Below are 20,279 nucleotides of genomic sequence, written 5' to 3'. Positions count from 1 at the left end.
TTTCAGTTGAGATTGGTTCATTCAGGTCTTTCGCTCTTGTTAGACACATGGGGCCTCATAGAGTAAAGAGATTTGATTGATGGAATTTAGCCAGAGGTTGAAAATTAGATAGGGGCATCAGCATATTGGCTTTTTGGAAGCAATGCTGGTGCGGAGAGAGTTGGAGAAAACTCCTTTGCTGTTAATTTCCCTGTTGTCTCAGGCCACATGTTATGGAAGTAGGGCAGAAATAATGGAGTCGTTTGAGTAATGCACAACATGTGCTCTCTCTTTCTTTTTCGTTCTCTTTATCTCTGTTGTATATCTATGTTATTGTTCTGTTGATGAGCTTCACATCTGAGTTTGTGCCCACGCTCTAGCTAACCTTCACATTGGGATCTTACCAAATATTTATTGGCATAAAGTCTGGTCCAGCTTATTCTGGTCAAGAATCACTAATTTAGACAGGAAGAGGCCATTTAACCAACATGTAAAGGGCTTATTACATTTAACCCAGTAAAAATATTTGTACCCAAACTTCCAATTGTTGCATAGAAACTGCCAGTCATGGCTTGTATGAGGAACAGAACTAGCACTTTTGTGAACCGGATCAATTGATTCATTGAAAAGATCCTCAAAAGAACAATTGATTCATTCGACGATTCAATGTTTCGGAGGGATATATAAAAATCAACATTTGGTCCCAAACTAACTAAATGAGAACTTTAATTTAGTCAACCGTTACAACCCTATTACCCATTTTGATTTCTGGATCATTGAGATCCAGATTAGTCTATTTTGAGAACAAATCATTCTTACCACTTTTGTGAACTGGATCAATTAATTGAAAACATCCACCTCGAAAGAATGATTTGTTCACATTCATTTGAAGCTTGAAACATCAGTCACCTTTCATTGTAGTAGCATTGAAAAGAGCGACCAGTCAGAATTTCTCCTTTTATGTTCCACATAAGAAAGAAAAGCATATGTGTTTGTAATGATGTGAGGGTACGTATGTCATAACTTTTTGGGTGAACTGAGGCTTTGCTTTTATAGAGTGCACAGCTAAAGCACAAAACATATTTTTTCTGTATCAAGTCCCCTTGACTAATCTGACATGCTTCCGATTATTTAGTAACCTTCAGTGGTCTGGTTAAACTCTTGAGCCTCTTTTGGTGAACTGGGTGACTTTTTTGGTGCAAGTAGCACCAGCTTTAGACAGACCTAGAGATGGATCTTTCCCCAAATCTCCCTTTGGTCGAGCAACCGGAGCCCTGCCAGCTAACGCTCATTCCCCAGACTGGGGACACAGAGATTCGGAGAGGACGAAAGCGAGAGGAGAGGTGGAGCAGTGAAGCCAATCTCTGTGGGAACGCTGCTCTTCGCCGCATGTCAGGTGCACATCATAAAGGGCCTTTTGTGCTGAGCCTGTGAGCTGCAAAGCAGTCTGGGAGAGCGGAGAGCAGTAGGTAGAGCTCATGTTAGGGATGAGTCCCAACGCCTTTTATGAACCTCCATTTTATGAACCCCATTCATCTTATCACGCCAAATGAGGCTGCGTGAAACATACTGTTCCACAGTCCTGCACTCTACAGTATAGTTTGGCACTTCCATCAATGCGGTATATTTTGGTGTCTCACATCTTTTTGAGATGTTTGATAAACTAACACAAAATTAACCCAGCATCAAAAGCATCTTCAGATGTTATGACCTTTTTTGTAGTAAATAATCTCTTATCTTTTTTCTCCTCGATTTTTACAAATATTGCTGTGCTCTTCATTACCAAAAGTATAATATATTTAATATGTTTTTCAGTATCTTCAAACCGACATTTGTTCCCAAACTAAATGAGAGAGAACTTAATTTAGGCCACATAAAAAAAAAAAAAATGTTTTATTAAATTAAAAACAAAGCATTAAAAAAAAAAAAAAAACTTAATTAAACCAGTAGGATCACACTTTTTAAGAATGCAGTTGCATTAAATGTTGATATGTGTTATTTTTAGAACTGTCAATCCATTTAAAAAAAACGCACATTTTTCTGTTATTAATAATTTAAGTGAACTCAAAACAATCTTCACACAACCCCAGTATAATAAATGTCACATTTACCTGTGATCTTCAATATATCAGGGCTAATTTTTTTATATTGGCTCAGTCTGACTGGTTCATATTTTTACCTACCCTGTCAAAATGCGCAAAAAGTTATTGTTTTCGTTGTTTTTGACCCATGTAAACAGTGCTTTAAGATTTTCAGGTAGGTCTAACAGGTAGGATATATACAGAAATTGAATTAAGTTTTCAAACATTTCACAGTCTTCACTGCATAAATTATAAATTAAATATAGATGAATCCTTATTAAAGCTAAAAATGTTATTCAGTCAAGAGCAGTGAGTGATTTTCTCTTTTTCTTTTGTTCTTTGATTATCCTTAATGACAGAAGGTTTATTATGCTTCTGTCACTTTAAGACCTTCCGCACATGACGCGGATCTAACACACATCCCATTTTATCACTCTTTACATTTCATTTAACTCATTTAAGACTGTGCTTGCGAGGATACTCATATTGGGCATTTTGGCATAATTTTGTGTTTTTGTCCTGTCTGAAGCGGCTTTCTGTGCGCACGAGTCTTGTGTGTGTCACAGACGAGAGATTCAAAGACAGTGTGCCCCAGTACTGCACTGCGTTCTCTTTTGTGTCTTATCGCACTTGAATGGTTTAAAAGCATTTGCATGAATTAGTGTCATCATATAATGTAACGCTAGTCAAAGGATGACGGGGAAAAAAATACTGCGTTAATTGCGTTAAATTATTTTAAACGCGTTATACTGAAAAAATTAATCGCATGCGTTAATGCGTTAATTTTGACTGCACTATTTATTTTTTATTTCTATTTTTTATGAGATAATGAATAGAAAATATCACTTATCATGTAACGTAGTTGACGATCAAACTTTTCTAGAAGTTAAGCATCTCTTTTCACAGATCATTTGTTCGAACCAAGCAAAAAGGAAACTTTTTTTGTACTTTGAAACAAAAATTAAAGTTTCAGACTGTAAACTTATAGAATCTCACCTTATCGCCCCCCCCCCCCCGCTCATTTCAGCTTTCCCTCTCCCTTTTTTAATCTCGCTCTTTCTGTTCCCTCCCACCCTCTGAGTCCCTCTGCTCACTACCCGTCTGTTTCTCTTTCTGTTTGTCTGTTTCTCACAAAGTTTCTAACCTTGGCTAGAAATACCAGCATACCTAGATTCAGAGCAAAGGCTCTTCAGTTATTTTTTCAAATAGCGCCCATTGATGTTTTCTGACCTTCTAGTGAATCGCGGCTTCGTTTTGAGATGAATGGAGACGAGCTGATAGAAGAACCCGTGCTTATATTTCTCATCCTGCCAGCTCTGGGAACACATGCATCTCTGTGAGGTGCTGGCGGCTTTGATCGCGGGCGTCAGCGTTCAGCATCTATATGCCAACTGCCGTGTAGTCATGCTATTAATCACTTCATAAATCACTTCATATTCAGCTGGTGGAAGCGTCTGTGATGCAACCGTTTGATCTTTTATATCAGTGCGGGACCTTGCTTCCAACTGAAAGTCTGCATGGGGATTATGATAAAGCTCTAGTGACTTGAGCAGAATATTAAAATAATAATAAATAAAAAAGATATATCATTTATGAATACCTGCCAATTCAATATATATTGTCAGATATTGGATATTTAATTGTGCATGCTAATTTCCCCATTTGTACAGTTCTATTTTTTATTTATTTAAACAAAATAGTACAGTAATTGTATTATCGGCATATCAGTTATCTGCCATAACATGGTGACGTTATCAGACAGAATTCGCCTTTGGCTAAGCCACACCCTAGAATGTAGATTGACCAATCACAGCGCAGCCAAGAACGAGCTCCCACAGTGGTCCGACACTTTTTTACAGCGCTCCATTGACTTTAACACAGGCGTCTCATATTTTTGGTCTCTGCCGGCTATTACCGTCATAGTTTTATCAAAAATATGGTTAAACGTTGTGTCTGGGGCTTTTGTAACACAGATACGCATTTCCCAGAGAGGTTGGAGGGGGGTGTCCGCTTTTTTTCCCTTCCCAAACCGAAGTCAAATCCTGACAAGTGTCGTCTAGCACACGCTGCTAAAAAAATACAACGTTATACTCCCGTAGTACATTTGCTTTGTAATAACGATTATAGAAGTGAATAGAGACCTACCCAGCTTTGCATGAACAGTGTTGCTCCTTGATATGGTTAGTCCCAGCCTCCGTCTCGATTAGTAGGATATGCGGTGGGTCATTTTTTGACTGTGACCGGTATGCTTTTGCCTCTATTTGGATGCCTTGTTGTTCCTTGCGTTTCACCTGTATGTCGTGAATATAGCCTTCGAACGTATATTGCAGCCCCTTTTGCCTACTTCTATCGGACACTTTATTTGCTGCTTTATAAAAGTTTGATAAAATTTCAGCAGGAAGAGCTGTCACACAAGGGGGTAATCCATCGACCGGAAGTTGAAGCCGGCCGGGTGCCGCCATCTTGTAGCAGAACTTCACTTGCGTTAGCATTTCCATTGACTCCCATTCATTTTTGGGTCACTTTGACAGCGAGTAACTTTACATCTGAGGCGTTTAAAGACTCCATTTGTCCATTATTTATTTCTAAAGAAACACGACAATGTATAAAGGGCTCCATTACCTTCTATGTTACATTATGGCCCCGTAGAAACAGTTTTTGTAAAAATAGGCTAACGATTGCGTCATAACCACTCGACTCTCTGTCACGCTGTACAGAAATTACCGTACAGACAGGAGGAGAAGCTCGCAGGCAATCGGGGGGACGTCCCGTCAAGGGAGAAGCCCATAGATAATGAGTCCATAAAAGCAACTGAATACTTACTCCTGCTCACTCACGCCAAAGAACTCTTTGCAAGTTCCCCGTCTCTGCAAGATTAACGTTGGCAATTTTCACGCACAGCTACTAGAAGATTTACGTCTGTCAGACAGGTTGCTCACGTCATCAAGCTTAGTTTGAGTCGGTTTGAGTCTGCGCGTCAGGAACGGAAGTGCTCAAAAATCGCTAAAAATGGGCTTCAACTGTCTCAACTGAGTTCCAATGAGATGGCTCTGTCCACTTCTTATACTGTCTGTTGTCACTAGCCATGTTGATACCAGAGCCCAGATGAAGTTTGTTTGTCTGACGTAGCAACAGTAACTAAGAGGGCGAATTGTATTATCAGTGAATCCCTAATACTTTTTCATTAATTACAAAGCTAAGCCCAAACATGAAAACCGGCCTTCAAGTCAATGTAATGACCGACCATTCATAAGTTTTAATCACACTTTAATTTCCGTGCTGACCACCTGCAGAATCTTTATAACCTGTAACCCACCGTCCTGCCCTTAATGGCAAAGCACTGACTGATGATATGAAAGTGATTTAATTTGATCCGAGAACATCTGGAGTTGTATAACTCAGCAGTAGCTTCAGGTTCATAATTTCAATTATAGAAGTGGATTGATGTGGGCTTTTGAAGGTGACTCGCTCCATTTATGGCGAAGTACTGTATATGATTCACAAGATGTTTTTGGCACTGGTATGCCTCCTATTTGATCCAATAATAGGTGAATAATTGTTTTTTGGATGAATTATGAGGCAATTAAAGATATATTTATGTTATAACTGTAAAATCCGGCATGTATCAAATTTGTTGATGTGCAGTGTTTGCTTTAGTGGTAAAAGGAGCCATATTTGGTAAGGAAAAGTGAAGCTTTATCTAACCCACTTCAGATGATATGGACTATAAAAATAATAAAATGAAACAAAGATTATTGGTCTACATTTCACACGAAAATACTATATCAGTCTTTTACTTCAACATGTATATACATTTTTTGGTAATTATTTTCAGTCAAATTAAATTAGATAACTTTGGTTAATGGAAAATTAACCTGTTAAAATTTTTAAAATTTTCCTGCATTTATTAATTTATATTTATGCCTATATATGCATATTTAATAAGACAAATTTTTAAATTGCTCAATCATGTTCGTTCATATCTAATGTTAATTTATTGTGTTTACTTGAAATGTGTTTTATATATATATATTAATTAATATTATCCCAAATTAATAAATGCTGTTTAAATATTGGTCATTGTTAGCAAATTATTTGTCCAGTTAATTTTTTTTAAACTTTTCCCTCCTTTTCCATATAGAAATGTTCACTCCAGTTTTCCAAGAGAGCATTAAATATGCTGAAGCTAGACGTATCATAAACAGAGTCTTGTTATGACTTGAACTGCTGGTTTAGCGTATGTGTAACTGCAATGATGTTATCAGACGTACTCATGTGTTAAATCCACCAGCAATATCATCCTGATAAAGATCACTGGTCCATGCGCTTAAGTCAAAGGCAAGATGTTGCTCCATTTTGTTTTAATTTTCTCTTCCTCGCTATGTAGCAAATCCCACTTTAATGAAAATAAAAACTATGGGATGATGTATGTTTTGAACATCTGCGCCAAAAGATCCGCCTTGTGACGCGGTTTCTTCTTTTTTGTTTTTCTTACCCCCCATACTCTGCTCTGTTGTGTGTGTGTGAAAAGCACTTCACATAGCACTGGCAGCGTCCTACGCTTGGCTTGGCTCCTATTCCACTGCACGTCTCCGTCTTATACACAGTCGACATCAAACGCATCTCCTGTCCAAGCATCAAAGTGCGGGACGGTTTGTTTCTGTCCCTCTTGCCCTTTCCCTGTTCCTGGAGCTGGTGCTTATGCTGGGATTTTCATTAGCAAACACATGCTAGACGTGCTAATCCCTTATGGTCTTATTTTTGCTTCGTTCTGATGGGGCCCAGCTGTATGACTGTGGCGTATTTGAGCGAGGAGCGATCTTTGAAAACACAGTTTGTCAGGGAGATGAATCTTGGGGCTGACAGGAAGCTGGCACTGATCTTGGTGTCTTGAGCTTGATGGTGGCCCGCAGTTATTTGCTCAAAGTGACGATACTCCACCAAAATTAAGTGCATTTGGAAAAGTTTTAAATCAAACCCAGCACCACTAACGGATACACAGTCAGTGTATGTTTGCTCTATAGCTCAAACATATTAGATTAAGTTGAAATGGATTTCATTTGGTCCAGGTGTTGTGTTGTGCTCCATAATGGTGATGTAAAATATATAAAGAAATAGCTATATTAGCTCTCCGAAATGGTTCATATATAATATATATATATATATATAACTATATATTTTGCTCTCCAAAGTTCAAAGTTTTGGTAATTTATACAAATATTTTAAATATATATTTAAAGATCTATATTCTTATATTAAACAATTGATAGTGTCACTATATTGTATTAGATTAATATGGTTATAATTAGGATTATATTTTTATATAATAAAACAGTATATAATAAAATATTGTTGTTTATTGGTTAAACATTTTAATCAAATCAGTTACTAATTATGTGATGATTAATTAATCAACTAAATTACAATGTTGTGCATTTAACATTATTTTCTGAGAAACATGATTTGAAAAATCGTAATAATAAATTGCTGTTTTAAAATGACAGCCCTAATAAGATGACGAGAACGATCTGTTCGTGTAGAATACAACAGAAATATTAACCAACTCACTGTGGCCAATCGTTTCTTCTCTTCAGCAGACACGAGATGTTTGTATATGTCAGGAGTTCCTGTTTCCCGGAGCTGTGAACGCCAATCACACATTGTGCTTTTTGCAAACCGTGTTGTTAACATTGTCTTTAAAACACACTTCACAGCGGAATGCCCCGTGGATCTGGCCCATCAAACCACTTGAAGACTAAACATAAACACATGTTCATGGAGTGAGAGATTCCTTCAGTCTGCAATTGCAGTCATTGATCTGTTTTTCTTCTCCTGAGGATTCTCAGTTTTATGCATTGACCTTGTATTCAGTAGTATGTAGTGGGTGCTGTTTAAATATATGGCTACATGACAGCAACTCTCCCCTACTTGTATCTCTGTTCTCTGTTAAAAACCAACTAGCCTGATCATCATTTGGGCTTTGCAACTGTCAACTGTGTTTGTTTTTGTCTGTAACTATGCATCAGAGGAGATTTGCATGTGTATAATTTAAAAGTAGATCACTCTAAACAGGACAGGATAGGACAGACGAGATGTTCTGTGGTTTTTTTCTTTAAATGTATGAGAATTAGTCCAAGATATTTCTTGTGCTAAGGAGCTCTCCAGAAGCAGTCAGTCACACATTGTATCCAGTCATCCAGACAGCCATATGCAGTTTTCCCATAGAGCGACTGAAACTTTTAAAAAACCTGTACAATAAGACCACATAAGATTGCTTTTTTAGCAATAGTTCACCCAAAAACAAAATTGAGGCATTGAGGCATCTACCAAATCCAAGTAATAACTTGAAAAAGCCATTTATTTTTTAGTTCAGTGCGTTCTGCATGTAAAAAAGTCTTTAGAATGGCCTGGATATGTATATAGGTCAGGCATAACATGATCAAAGTGGCCCAGTATAGTGTCCAAAATCCTTACATACACACACACACACACACACACACACACACACACACACACACACACACACACACACACACAAATCCTTTGGGTGTTGCTGAGTGGAGTTTGACATGCAGAGGTGTTCTCAGAAACCCCAAACGGGGCCAGAGCTCGGCTCTAAATCACTATATCGCTTGCCATCAGCGCACTTGAGAAAGCTAGATTGCGAGCCATTCACAAGGATGAAGATTAAAATCTAAAACCACTGCGGTTATTGAGTAAAACTGAGCACAAACCAACAGCCAAGACCGAGGATCCAGTTCATACTTTTCCCACAAAATGTTTTCCAAGGTCAGAACCGCAGTGCATTACATGCTGTAAATTGCATCATGTAATATTTAATACTCCCTTGCCTTCTCTTGTGTCATGCAGGTGCAATACTCAGATCGGCAAACTGACAAAGAGTTCATGACCTACCTGACCCTCTCACCTGTGCAGATGACTTTCCACGGCATTGGGAGCTCCATTCCAGCTAGCCATGACCAGGTAATATAACTGCAATGTCTGTCTGTCGTTTAATTGTTTGTTCTAAAAATGGTCACACTTTAGATTAAGGTCCAATTCTCTCTATTAACTATTACTATGACTTCTGTCACCTAATTACTGCTTATTAATAGCTAGTAAGGTAGTTGTTAAGTTTAGGTATTGGGTAGGATTTAGGGATGTAGAATATGTTCAAGCTAGCCTGGTTAAAACCAGACCATTCTCAGTTGTAACTGAGTTATGGTCTGGCAAAGCGTCATAGACCAATCATTTCCAGAGGGGCGTCACCAACGGACGTCGCGGATAGACCTACAGTGTATTCACACCAGGAAAGTCCGATAGTTCACTTGCTTTGGTCCGGACCAAATATTTTTTTTCTATTTTTTTTTTGGTACGGTTCGCTTTCACACTGCTCTTTTTGCAAGTGAACCAAAATTTGTAAACAAAACCACACGTGTGCTAAGGTCGTCCATTCATTGGACAAGGATTCTCAAGTAGGGAAATCAGGAAGTGCAAAAAAGGCTCAGCATGGAGATATTTCGTACTGCAATATTTGTTATTTTACTAATTTTGTGTTATTCTGTACAAACGCAATATGAAGAAACTGCGCAGAAGACGGATAAGGTATAAAGTTTTCATTCATAGAGAGGGGCTATGTTCACACATTCAAATAATGAGATTCTTATTGTATATACTGCTAACAAGTGCTGTCAGTGTTAACGCTTGCGATTAAGTTTGTCCAGTTTAACGCAGCATCATCCTTGTATTGTAACTATCGTTACATTATATGAACTGCATAAGCTTTTTTTTGCATCTATGCGCGATTAGACTAAAGAGAACGCTCTGTATGTGAATGTCCTGATGCACACACTCATTCATTCATTCCATTCCAATGATGCACATACGACGCGCAGAAAGACGCGCAACAGTATCGTGTGGCCAGACAGCGCGCCGGAATGGAATTCTTTTTCGCACTTGAACAACAATAACACAAACCATTATGCCAAAATCTCCAACTACGGAAGCCTGTTAACTCAAAGGCGCAGTGCTTTCTTGCAATTGGGTCGGTTCATGTTCACACCGTAAACGAACCGTACTAGAGTTCGTTTGGAACCGTACCGAGACCACCTCTTCAGCTGGGTCTCGGTTCGGTTGTTTGGTCCGCACCCGAGTTCGATTGCTGTATTCACACCTGCCTAAAAGGTCCGCACCAAGGGGGGAAACGAACTAGAGTTCGATTCAATCGAACCAAACAAGGCAGGTGTAAATACACCCCTAAAACCAATCAGAGCGATGAAGGAGATGACGTATGCAGAGCGGCGGAGAAACATCTCAGAGTGTTGTTCTTTGCTCGGTTTTTAACAAAAAGGAAACGTTCAAATCGCTTAAAACAGACGCGATAGCTGATTCAAACGAGTGATGTTCGACGGCGGCATCCATCTTTGTAATGTAAGCTACAAAATCTGCTTCAAAATCCCAGCGCTGTCGTCATCGTGTAAAGCCCACCCCAACGTTTCTGTTTAGTGCCTCGATTTAGACGGATTGGAAATGGGCTTGAATGAGCTCTTTGCCAGACTAACTTTCAGAGCAAATCTAAATTTGCCGGAAGTTGTCTGGGTTTTCCCAGGCTATGTTCAAGCAGAATAAGCCATTAATATGTGCTTTATACATACTAATAAACAGCAATGCAAACTGCATGCTAATAAGCAACTAGTTAATCGTGAGAATTGGACCATACACTGAAGTGTTAATGGAAAAAGCAACAGATGCCCAAAGCTGGGTTTCTTTTCATTTAATTTGTACAGACAGTAGTGCAAATTACAGTTTGTTCCAAATAGCGTTTAGTCTCCACTGAGGTAGTTGGTACAGTACAGCCTCCTTTAGTGTATTAAGCAGTAAACAGAATGCACTCTTGCATAGGTCATATTTTTTTGCAGGGCTGATAAAAAACAAAAGGTATTTCGGTCACAATCAGCTACAGCACTGAAAAGCATCTTGTGTTATAAAAGTACAAAATAAATAGAATAATGAAAAATAAAACTTGCGCGTTAGTAGTGTTACAATTTGCTCCACTTAAACTATATTTGAACTTTCAAAGCTTAAGCCCAACCCTCCTATACTTAATATTCCACATTCCCCTCAGTTTCATGCACACCCTTTCAAAGTATACTCCTTTGTCCAGGAGCACAGAAAGACATCCAGCGTCCACTGGACTTTGTTTTCAAGCGCTCAAGTTATTCGCACATGCGCTGCTCTTTTTCCTGTTGTGGCGGTTAGCAAATGACGTTGCATTGCCGCGCTCGACCCCTTCTGTGTGGATCTCCTCTGACTGACTGTATTCGTTGACTGACTGATGAATACAGTCGACTGACTGACTGACTGACTGACTGACTGACTGACTGACTGACTGACTTCGTCTGATTGACTGACTGACACAGACCACTAAAAAAAGTTTACACTAATCACCTTAAAGTCTCCGTGAACCAGAAGTTGCAACCGACTTTACTTCAGTGTTGTTACGTAATTCCAAGTTAAACAGAATTTTGAACGGGAGTGGTTTAGGATAATCTACACAAGCCATCAAACTGACATCATTAGAGAAGGAACGCCATTCCAGAGCGGAAGCAAAGTTTCAGATTTTGATTAAAGATTAGGTTCACCACAAGACTAATAATTTGCTCTAATTAAATAGTGTCCATTTTGATTTCTTGACAACTTTAACGCCATTTGGAGGAAAGTCATAAAAAAAATTGCGAAAGCATGTTCTGAAAAACTTTAGCAGCATTTTGTTTGCAGATGCCACTGATATTTTAGGTCTGATACAGTGACATTGAGACATGGTCCGTGTGAACTAAATTAATGTTAAATGAGTTTCAGATACAGAGGATTTTAGAGAAACTATTTATTAAACAGCCTGGTATTTTCCCACAGGTTTTCTAGCCAGTTGACTGTATTCCATGCCGATTCATTGATTGCGTTGGAATACAAAATTAATTAAATTAAAACTAATATTGGGAAAATGGCAAACCGATTGTCAGCCTTGTGCTGACAGGTCTGAAAGCATCACGGAGTGTGCTGTCAATAAGAGGTGTTCATTATGAAGATTCATTGGGGAGAACATGTTGTGCACAGATATTTTATTGCATTGTTTGTTTGCAGAGTTTCCTTGGATATATCCTACTATACGCAGCCAGTTACTTACCAGCGCAATCTCACTCTTCAAGATTTTATCACCGCCAACGATCAGGCAATCAGAACTCGCACAGCCATTATTCCCATTGTTAATGATAAGCGTGATTTAGTGACAGACCAGACCGCATTTGATTAGGTTTTCTTATTTCATTTTTCTTGCTGTAATTATGAAACAAAAAGAGCCCCAGGATCTGGACTGGCTAGTATTCATGAGGTGGCTTATTGTGTAGTGTCATCCATGCAGAAAAGCGGTTGCTTACATTATCTAATCTAAACATAGGACACTCTTTTGTTCTGCCCTTCAAAGCTCCACTCTCTAATAAAGCCCGTTCTATAACCAGTAATAGGGATTTCTGTTGTGGGGACACAGCCGCCAGAGCAAAATGAAGGCAATATAGGCCATGGACTTGTTGTTGCCAAAAGCACTGGTGCATGACCGACTGTTAGGGAGTCTTTCTTTTCCAGATTCCTTAGTACAGTGGCGTCCAGCCACAAAAGGAGTCAGAACAATGAACCCAGGGTGGTTCTGGATTGTGACACTTTTTGGCCCAAGTTGCTCCACTGCCCCACAGTTTGCAGTCATTGCTTCTAACGATAGTCCACTTCAGCTAGAATAAGAACAGGGCTCTTTCATTGTCACTGTGGAGTTTGTGGTAGAGTGGGTTTAGTTTTAACAATTTTTACTGCATTGAATATTTCTCAGGGTTATTTTTTGAAAGATTTCTTTATAGGAAACAAATGGTGACTTTCTGTGACAACATGCCCCAATAGCGGGAGGTGTTGTCACTTGTAATGGGGGAATTTGTAATGTTCAAAGTACTAAACCAGCAAAACATAGTAATTTTGTCTAAATGGACTTCCGACCGAAATTACAATGGACTTACACACTGATCTTTATTTGTAACAGACGAGTTGGTCTCAACTATGCTGAGATTTTGAAAATGTGTATCAAATCAATCAAAAACCAGTTTAAAGTCTTTGAAGTCTTCTTTTTCATTTCATTTACTGTTGGAATAGTTATGCTTTTCTTCCATAGTTCAGGATTGGTTCGCCGAATTTCGCCCTACAAATAATATAAATGTATACAATTGTATAAAATATAATTTGTGTATTAATGGATAATGTATATCTATACTACTACTATTACTTAATAATAATCATCATCATCATGTATAATATATTTTATACACACACTCGTATATACATATATACACAGTACACACACAAACTTTTATGTTAGATGCGCTTAATCGCGATTATTGATTTAACAGCACTAATTATATTATATAATAATAATAAATGTATAGAATTATAATATATAATTGAAATATAACTAGTATATTTGCATTTGCCAATTGTAGAAAATGTATATACTACTACTAAATAATAATAATAATAATAATGAATGCTATTTTGATTTATTATTATTATTATTATGTTTTTTAATAATTATATTACATTTTTGTTTGCAGGACAATTCACAACAAAAGTTTTTCTGATTTTAGAGGGTTTTAAACTAGAGATTTCTAACCAACATGCTAAATCACTGCTGTAGAAAACACATTTGTGTAATTTTGACTTTTAAACCTTATAGCAACTGAGATGTGACAACTAGCCCCGGTTTACCTTAAATTATTTCAGGGAAAGTTCAGTGCTGTCAGTTATAACTTCAATATGAACGGATATGCGTGATCAAGGTTGAGAAATCAACCTCACATGTATACGGATGGGGTTTGTGATGCATGTGGGTTGAGGCACGTGTGCTGGGGGTTGTTCAGATGGACTCTCTTATCTCACTAACTAGCCTACTGTATGTAGCCAGTGGGAATGTCATGGGGTCCATTGATAACTCTTTCCTGGAGATTACAGTATAAGATTATCAGTGCACAAGAGAAGAGTCTATCAGTGCGTTACATTTTATTAATCCATCATAATTGATTTGTCTTCTTGATTTAGCTTCTTAAAGGGGTCATATAATGGTACATGCACTTTCTCAAGTTGATTGTACTGAAATGTGTGTTGGCAGTGTCTGTACACAACCATCATATAATGATAAAAATCCATCCAGTGTTTTTGTTTTAATCTCCTTATATGTTTTCCCCTGCCTCAAATCGAGCCGTTCGACCGTGTGACGTCACACGGTTGCACGCCCCTCCCGCGATTGTTGATTGACAGCCGGGTTTCAACACAGACCCGCCCTCGCTCGTGAGCGAGCTGTCAATCATAGTCTGCGCGGACCGGCGCGGTCATTGTTGATATGCTGGAGCACTGTCTATGAGCAGAATGGTGTCTAAGCGATTGTGGTGTTCTGTTCTTGGGTGTAATAACGAACACAGCAGTCATTTTAATGTTCCCAAATCCGAACCGCTGAAGACGCAGTGGCTGAGTTTTGTTTTCGAAGGGAATATTCCCCACGAGCAACGTCAATGGTCTCATGTTTGCGCGAATCATTTCTCAGCAGACTGCTTTATAAACGAGGATCAGTATAAAGCTGGTTTTGCTAAGAAGCTACTCCTGAATCAGAATCGGTACCAGCTATTCGTGTTCCTGCTGAACCTCTAGAACAACTGAAGTGAGTGTAACGTTTTATTAACCTTTATATTAATAGTTATATTAATATTTATATCTTTGCAAATCGCTTGCACGCTTCACGATGAATGAGTCTAAGGTTTACACTCAGGGTACATTACGGCATGTTTTCTATGTACGACGTTCTCAATATAATTCATAATCCCACTTTATAATGAACAACGCGTTATGGTTATTGTGTTATTGTGTTACAAACGGTGTACGCACAGAACAGAGGGGCAGGGTGAGCAAAGCTCATGATCATTTAAAGTCATATACACTGAAACGGCGTGCTGAAAACAGAGCTGTTTTTGACCAGGTAAAATAACTGTTTTCTTTCAACACTAATGAGAATTTTTAATTAAAGTATATTACAAACTTTTAATTTAGACCCTAAAGAATCATATTAGCTTGTACAAAAATGGCATTATATGACCCCTTTAAACCAACCACACTTTGTTTTGTATCATATATTTCACAGACAGCATTAGGATGTTGAACATAGAGTGGCTGTAATCTACTTGATGTTTCCCCATAGTCACTTTTTGACACTAACTCATTGGTAGAATTGACAGAGTCCTGCGGAGAAGCGTGTAGAGTTGCTCCTGCACTTTCCTAGCTCCTGCAGAGCCTGTCAGTTCACAGGGCCCAGGGCCCTGCTCTTTCTCACTGCCAGAGAAGGCCTCGAGCCCCTATAGCCTGACACCCCTCCTGCCTTGATCCTTGGCCATCCATGTGCATTCCTGGAGGGCCTGGGCGTCTTAGATATACAGCTGAGCGCCCCCGCCGACCCTGTGCCAGCCACGTAATGCCATCTGCCCAACATATGTTAGCATTCACTCCGAACTCACTGGAGCCCAAAATACATACTAAGATGCACATCTCTCTTGGCTCTGAATGTCTTTTTTTGTAGGTTTTGATTCTGCGAGTCGATTTTAATGTTGCCATTAGTGCCAATAGTACTTGAAAAGTTGCTTGAACTGGTCCAGCATGTTGATCCCAGAGTGTTTGATTCCAGGAACACCGTGTCCATTTTTGGCTTGTTAAGGCCTTTAAATTGTCCATGTTCTACAGAGCTGAAGTAACATAAGTGTCAGCCCACAGCGGCAACAAACATGTCAAAGCGGGGAGCTCACAGAGCCCCTGCACGAGGTGTTGCTTATACAACATGGAGGCCCTGAAATCGAATGTGACAGGGCGAATTTGGCTGCTGCTGCGTGTGCACGCTGTGCTCAGCTGGCTGCTCTTTTCCCAAGAGCCTTTGCATCCAGCCTTCAAGCTGAGTCCTGGGAATAGTGCAACCTCATACATCAGAGGAGATCTGAAGTTGGCAGATTCTGAAGCTCTAAAATGAAGACTAAGGGCTGACTGTCCGAGACCAGAAGATCCTATCTATCTATCTATCTATCTATCTATCTATCTATCTATCTATCTATCTATCTATCTATCTATCTATCTATCTATCTATCTATCTATCTATCTATCTATCTATCTATCTATCTATCTATCTATCTATCTATCTATCTATCTATCTATCTATCTATCTATCTATCTATCTATCTATCTATCTATCGATCGTCTATTTTTATACTTGTTGGTCTTTTTAACAAAATATCAAACAAACAAAGTGACATTTATTTCAAAGACATTTAGAAAAGACGCATTCTGACAAAAGGTTATAAAACTAAAAATTGCCTGAACACCCTAACATTTAGACTAGAGCAAGAGCACTAGAGTTGGCTTAGATGAAAGGGTTAGTTCTCCCAAAATGACATTTTCGTCATCATTTACTCACTCTCATGTCGTTCTAAACCCAAAGATACTGTTTTTTGTCCATACAATGAAAGTCAGTGATGTCCAAAACATTTTTATTGTATGGACAAATATTTTTTTTCTATCTTTTGTGTTGCACAGAGTTTTTCAAGTTTTAATTTTTGGGTGAACTCTCCATTTAAAGCTTCAGCCAGATCGTTTCAGTTCAGTCTGCGGGGAAGCATAAAAACCATGTAAAGTTCTTAAAGGCTAGTTGTTGTTGCTTTTCCCCCCCACATAACTGGAAAGACTCTGAGACATTTCTCCTGGCATCTTCACTTCCTAACAGAGCTGAGACATTGTTCTCGAGCAATTAATTGTAGCCCTTGGATCTTGTATCTTTCATTATGTGCTTGTTTGTTTGCAACAGAAAACTCGTTCATGGTGAGAACGCTTTCCTCTTGTTGGAAAACGGCTCTTTCATTATGTCAGGCGAGGAGAAAGTGATTGTGCGACAATTCGGACACCTGTTGAGAGGATGGGCAGCTATTGACAGGCCTGATTCATGGGCGAGAGGCTGCTGTGTACATCTTCAGAAGATCTCCCGCCGGGTGCTGGGCCGTTTGAAGTCTTCTCCGGCCCAGGGCTGGAGACGTTAGTACAGCAGGCCGCCTCTGTCAGGGGTCTCGGCATGTTACTCAACTCGGCAGCTGTTCTCGACTTCTCCCTTTGACACGGACTAAGCCTTGCATAATGTCTGTGTCTCCTACAACGGCACCTGTAGGAAATCCGTTTACGTAAAAACACAACCAAAAGGGCCTTGCCTAATCTTCATTGTTTGGAGGAGGATTATTTTTTTGAAGAGGATTATTTTTTCCACCAAGCATAAGCCTGTTAAATGAATGGCATGATGAGAGAAGTTCATTTATAGGTTTGAAAAATAATTGACAAAATATAGTAGTAAAATAGTATGATGTTTTTAGCTGATCTTTGGGTATGTTAAAAATGGGCTCAACCCGTTCAATATTATAAAGGCTTTGGGAAAATTCAATTCTAAATTATAACAGACATGGTTTGGGAAGGGTTATCCAACACATTCTAATATAGACGTATTGTGGAATTTTTGCTCCGCTATTGCGCTACACTACAACAAATTAATAATATTTTTATCTTTAAGATTTCTTTAGCACAAATCAACTGAAGCTGTGGCTTTCTAAAATTATACACTACCATTCAAATGTTTGTGGTCAGAAGGATGTTTTATTGTTTTAAGGGTGCATTTATTTGATCAGAAATACGGTAAAACAGTAATATTGTACAATATTATAATATTTTTAAAAACTGCTTTCTATTTTCATATAGTTTAAAATGTGATTTATTCTTGCAATGGGTAAGTTGAATTCTCAGCGTCATTACTCCAGTCTTCAGTGTCACATGATCCTTCAGAAATCATTCTAATATGATGATTTTGTGCTTAAGAAATATTTTGTGCTTATGAAAACAGGTGTGCCGCTTAATATTTTGTGGAAACCTTGATACATTTATGTTTTCAGGGTTCTTTGGTGAATCAAAAGTTTTTTTTAATAGAAATCTTTTGTAACATTATAAATGTCTTTTATCAATGTAATGCATCCATGCTGAATAAAATAATTTATTTAAAAAATCTAACTTTTGAAGTTTAAACACTAAAAAGAGCTAACTATTCCATACATGTTAATGATAAGAATAACAAGAAAGTGCATACATGTCTAATAATAAGAGCTGTTCTGTCTATTTATGCAGATATTTTTAAATGGGCATCTACATATGTACACACACACACACACACAAAAAGTTCTTAAAGTTGGTATTGTGTTGGAGCCTGTCATGTGGTTTCCCCCAGAACGTTTCCTGCAGTTTCTTGCCTAATAGAAGCAGCTGGATTTTCACTGACCTTAGACTGGTCACACTGAAAGACTTGTGTGTGGAATCACATGAGGTTGTTATATTGGGACGGGTGCATTTTTGAGATAAATGACTCAATTTTCTATAGGTTAATCCACTGAGTAGTGAATCAAATAGGACTTCAATGGGTTTCTCCACTTTTATTATAGTCAATCCCTCCTTTTAATGAAGAGTTTAAGATTTTTAGGGTCATTAAACGTTGCTCATTCATCTCTTCTGCTTTTGGACATTCATAAGTCGTCCGGGTCGAATGTCAGCTCTTATCATCACTGCTTGCAACGTGTCGGGGTGAAAACGAATAATGATAACGTGGGGTCGCGGTTTAGTGATACCAGTCCCTTTTCTCTCTACATCCCCCAAAGCCCACCATCCTAGAGGCGACTTTTACCCTTTTTTGCAGCCCCTGCTTTCAGCAGGAGGTAGCGGGTTGATCAGCACCCATTTGTCAAGCGGTCCCACACTGCGGCGAGACCCCATTAGCCTGTCTTTGAACGTCGCTGTCTCAAACCGTCCCATCGAGACCCCCCTGACGGCCCGTCGCACCAGCAGCCGCGGGCTTTGGTGAGAAAACAAAGCCCTTCCATTGCACCATCACTCACCCTTGCGTGTCTGTCATCTGTTTTTCTTAGGAAACGACTTTCAAAGTTGGGCGTATTAGAATGCGGGGGACCTCAAACGAAGCGTCAAGAGATGATAGGGTGAAGGGGAGGGAAACGTCTTTTCTTTTCCCCTCGCTGACCCCCCTCAAATGCCCATCCCTCAACAAGCTTTGAATCGGCCTGCCAGAGGATACGATTGTCGGGCCACTAATCTAAACATGAACTTGCACATTAAGGGCAACTTGTTGATACCTAAAGAGGCCTCTCCAAACACAAAGGGTTTGATAATAGGGCATTAGCACCTTGATGGACTCTTAAGTGCCAGACTCATTGGAGTTAACTACGGTGCCAGAGTCGTGCTTCCCACTCGATTTTTCAAAGCCACAAGATTTTAATCCCTCTGAGATTTCTTTCGCACACAAGTTTGCTCTGGTGTTGAGTTGTGCAATGAGTATAATTCAGTCGGTTTGGCTCTGATTCACCAAGATGAAATGACCATATTTGTGTCATGTTTTACAAGTATTACCATTTAAATAGAGCTCATTTTAAACATTTATGCAGCCTTGATTCCAAGCGATCCCACGCACCAAATACTGAAGGGCTCCTTTAAAAAAAAAAAAAAAAAAGACGTTTTTATTGAATTAACCCATTTTATCTAATCTATTTGTTGAGTTAGCCTATAAAAAAATCTGTTCGTCATACCCATAGACCAAAGTTGTGAGGAATGTTTGTTGACTTGAGCTTGGTGGATTTTGTCAGCTCACGTCAAAACTGGTTTTCGTTTTCCGTTTGTTAATCTTTGTTAAAAAGCTTTTGTTTATTCTTCAAGGAGCAAAACAAAACAAAGGCTTAGTAGCAGAGTGAGAACATATGCTTGCCTTATCTGCAAGTTCATTGCATATGTGGGTGTTAGTGGTAAAATGATTATTTCAGACCACAACACCTCTATTGAGTTCTTCTGACACGAAGCTGCTGTTTTTTCGCACCCTTGCTAAGTGCTACATTCATTAGCACCTTGGTGCCAACAGAGCACAGTGTTTTGCCAATGGCTATTGATTAGTGTTATTTGGGGAGGTGTGTGTGAATTTATTGTTTGCCCAAACTGCAAAGTGGGCTGTGATTATCAGTTCATCAATTCATTCTGTTTGGTCCCTTTGAAATGAATAGACGAGTGAATCTCATG

General features: G+C 38.8%; 1 protein-coding gene across 2 annotated transcripts in view; it reads left to right on the top strand.

Moving 5' to 3' along the window:
- stau2 (staufen double-stranded RNA binding protein 2) overlaps positions 1-20,279 on the top strand; it is a 123,505-nt gene that overhangs the window by 76,990 nt on the left and 26,236 nt on the right. For both annotated transcript variants that reach the window (XM_056254143.1, XM_056254142.1), the window contains one exon: positions 8,931-9,044. In XM_056254143.1, the coding sequence (XP_056110118.1) occupies positions 8,931-9,044 (114 nt within the window). The remainder of the gene's footprint in view (positions 1-8,930; positions 9,045-20,279) is intronic.

Source organism: Rhinichthys klamathensis, unplaced genomic scaffold (assembly GCF_029890125.1).
Source record: "Rhinichthys klamathensis goyatoka isolate OS25496 unplaced genomic scaffold, OSU_Roscu_1.1 h1tg000110l_1, whole genome shotgun sequence".
Classification (NCBI taxonomy): domain Eukaryota; kingdom Metazoa; phylum Chordata; class Actinopteri; order Cypriniformes; family Leuciscidae; genus Rhinichthys; species Rhinichthys klamathensis.
The sequence above is the reverse complement of the archived record's forward strand: the minus strand, read 5'-3'. Positions and strand labels throughout refer to the sequence as shown.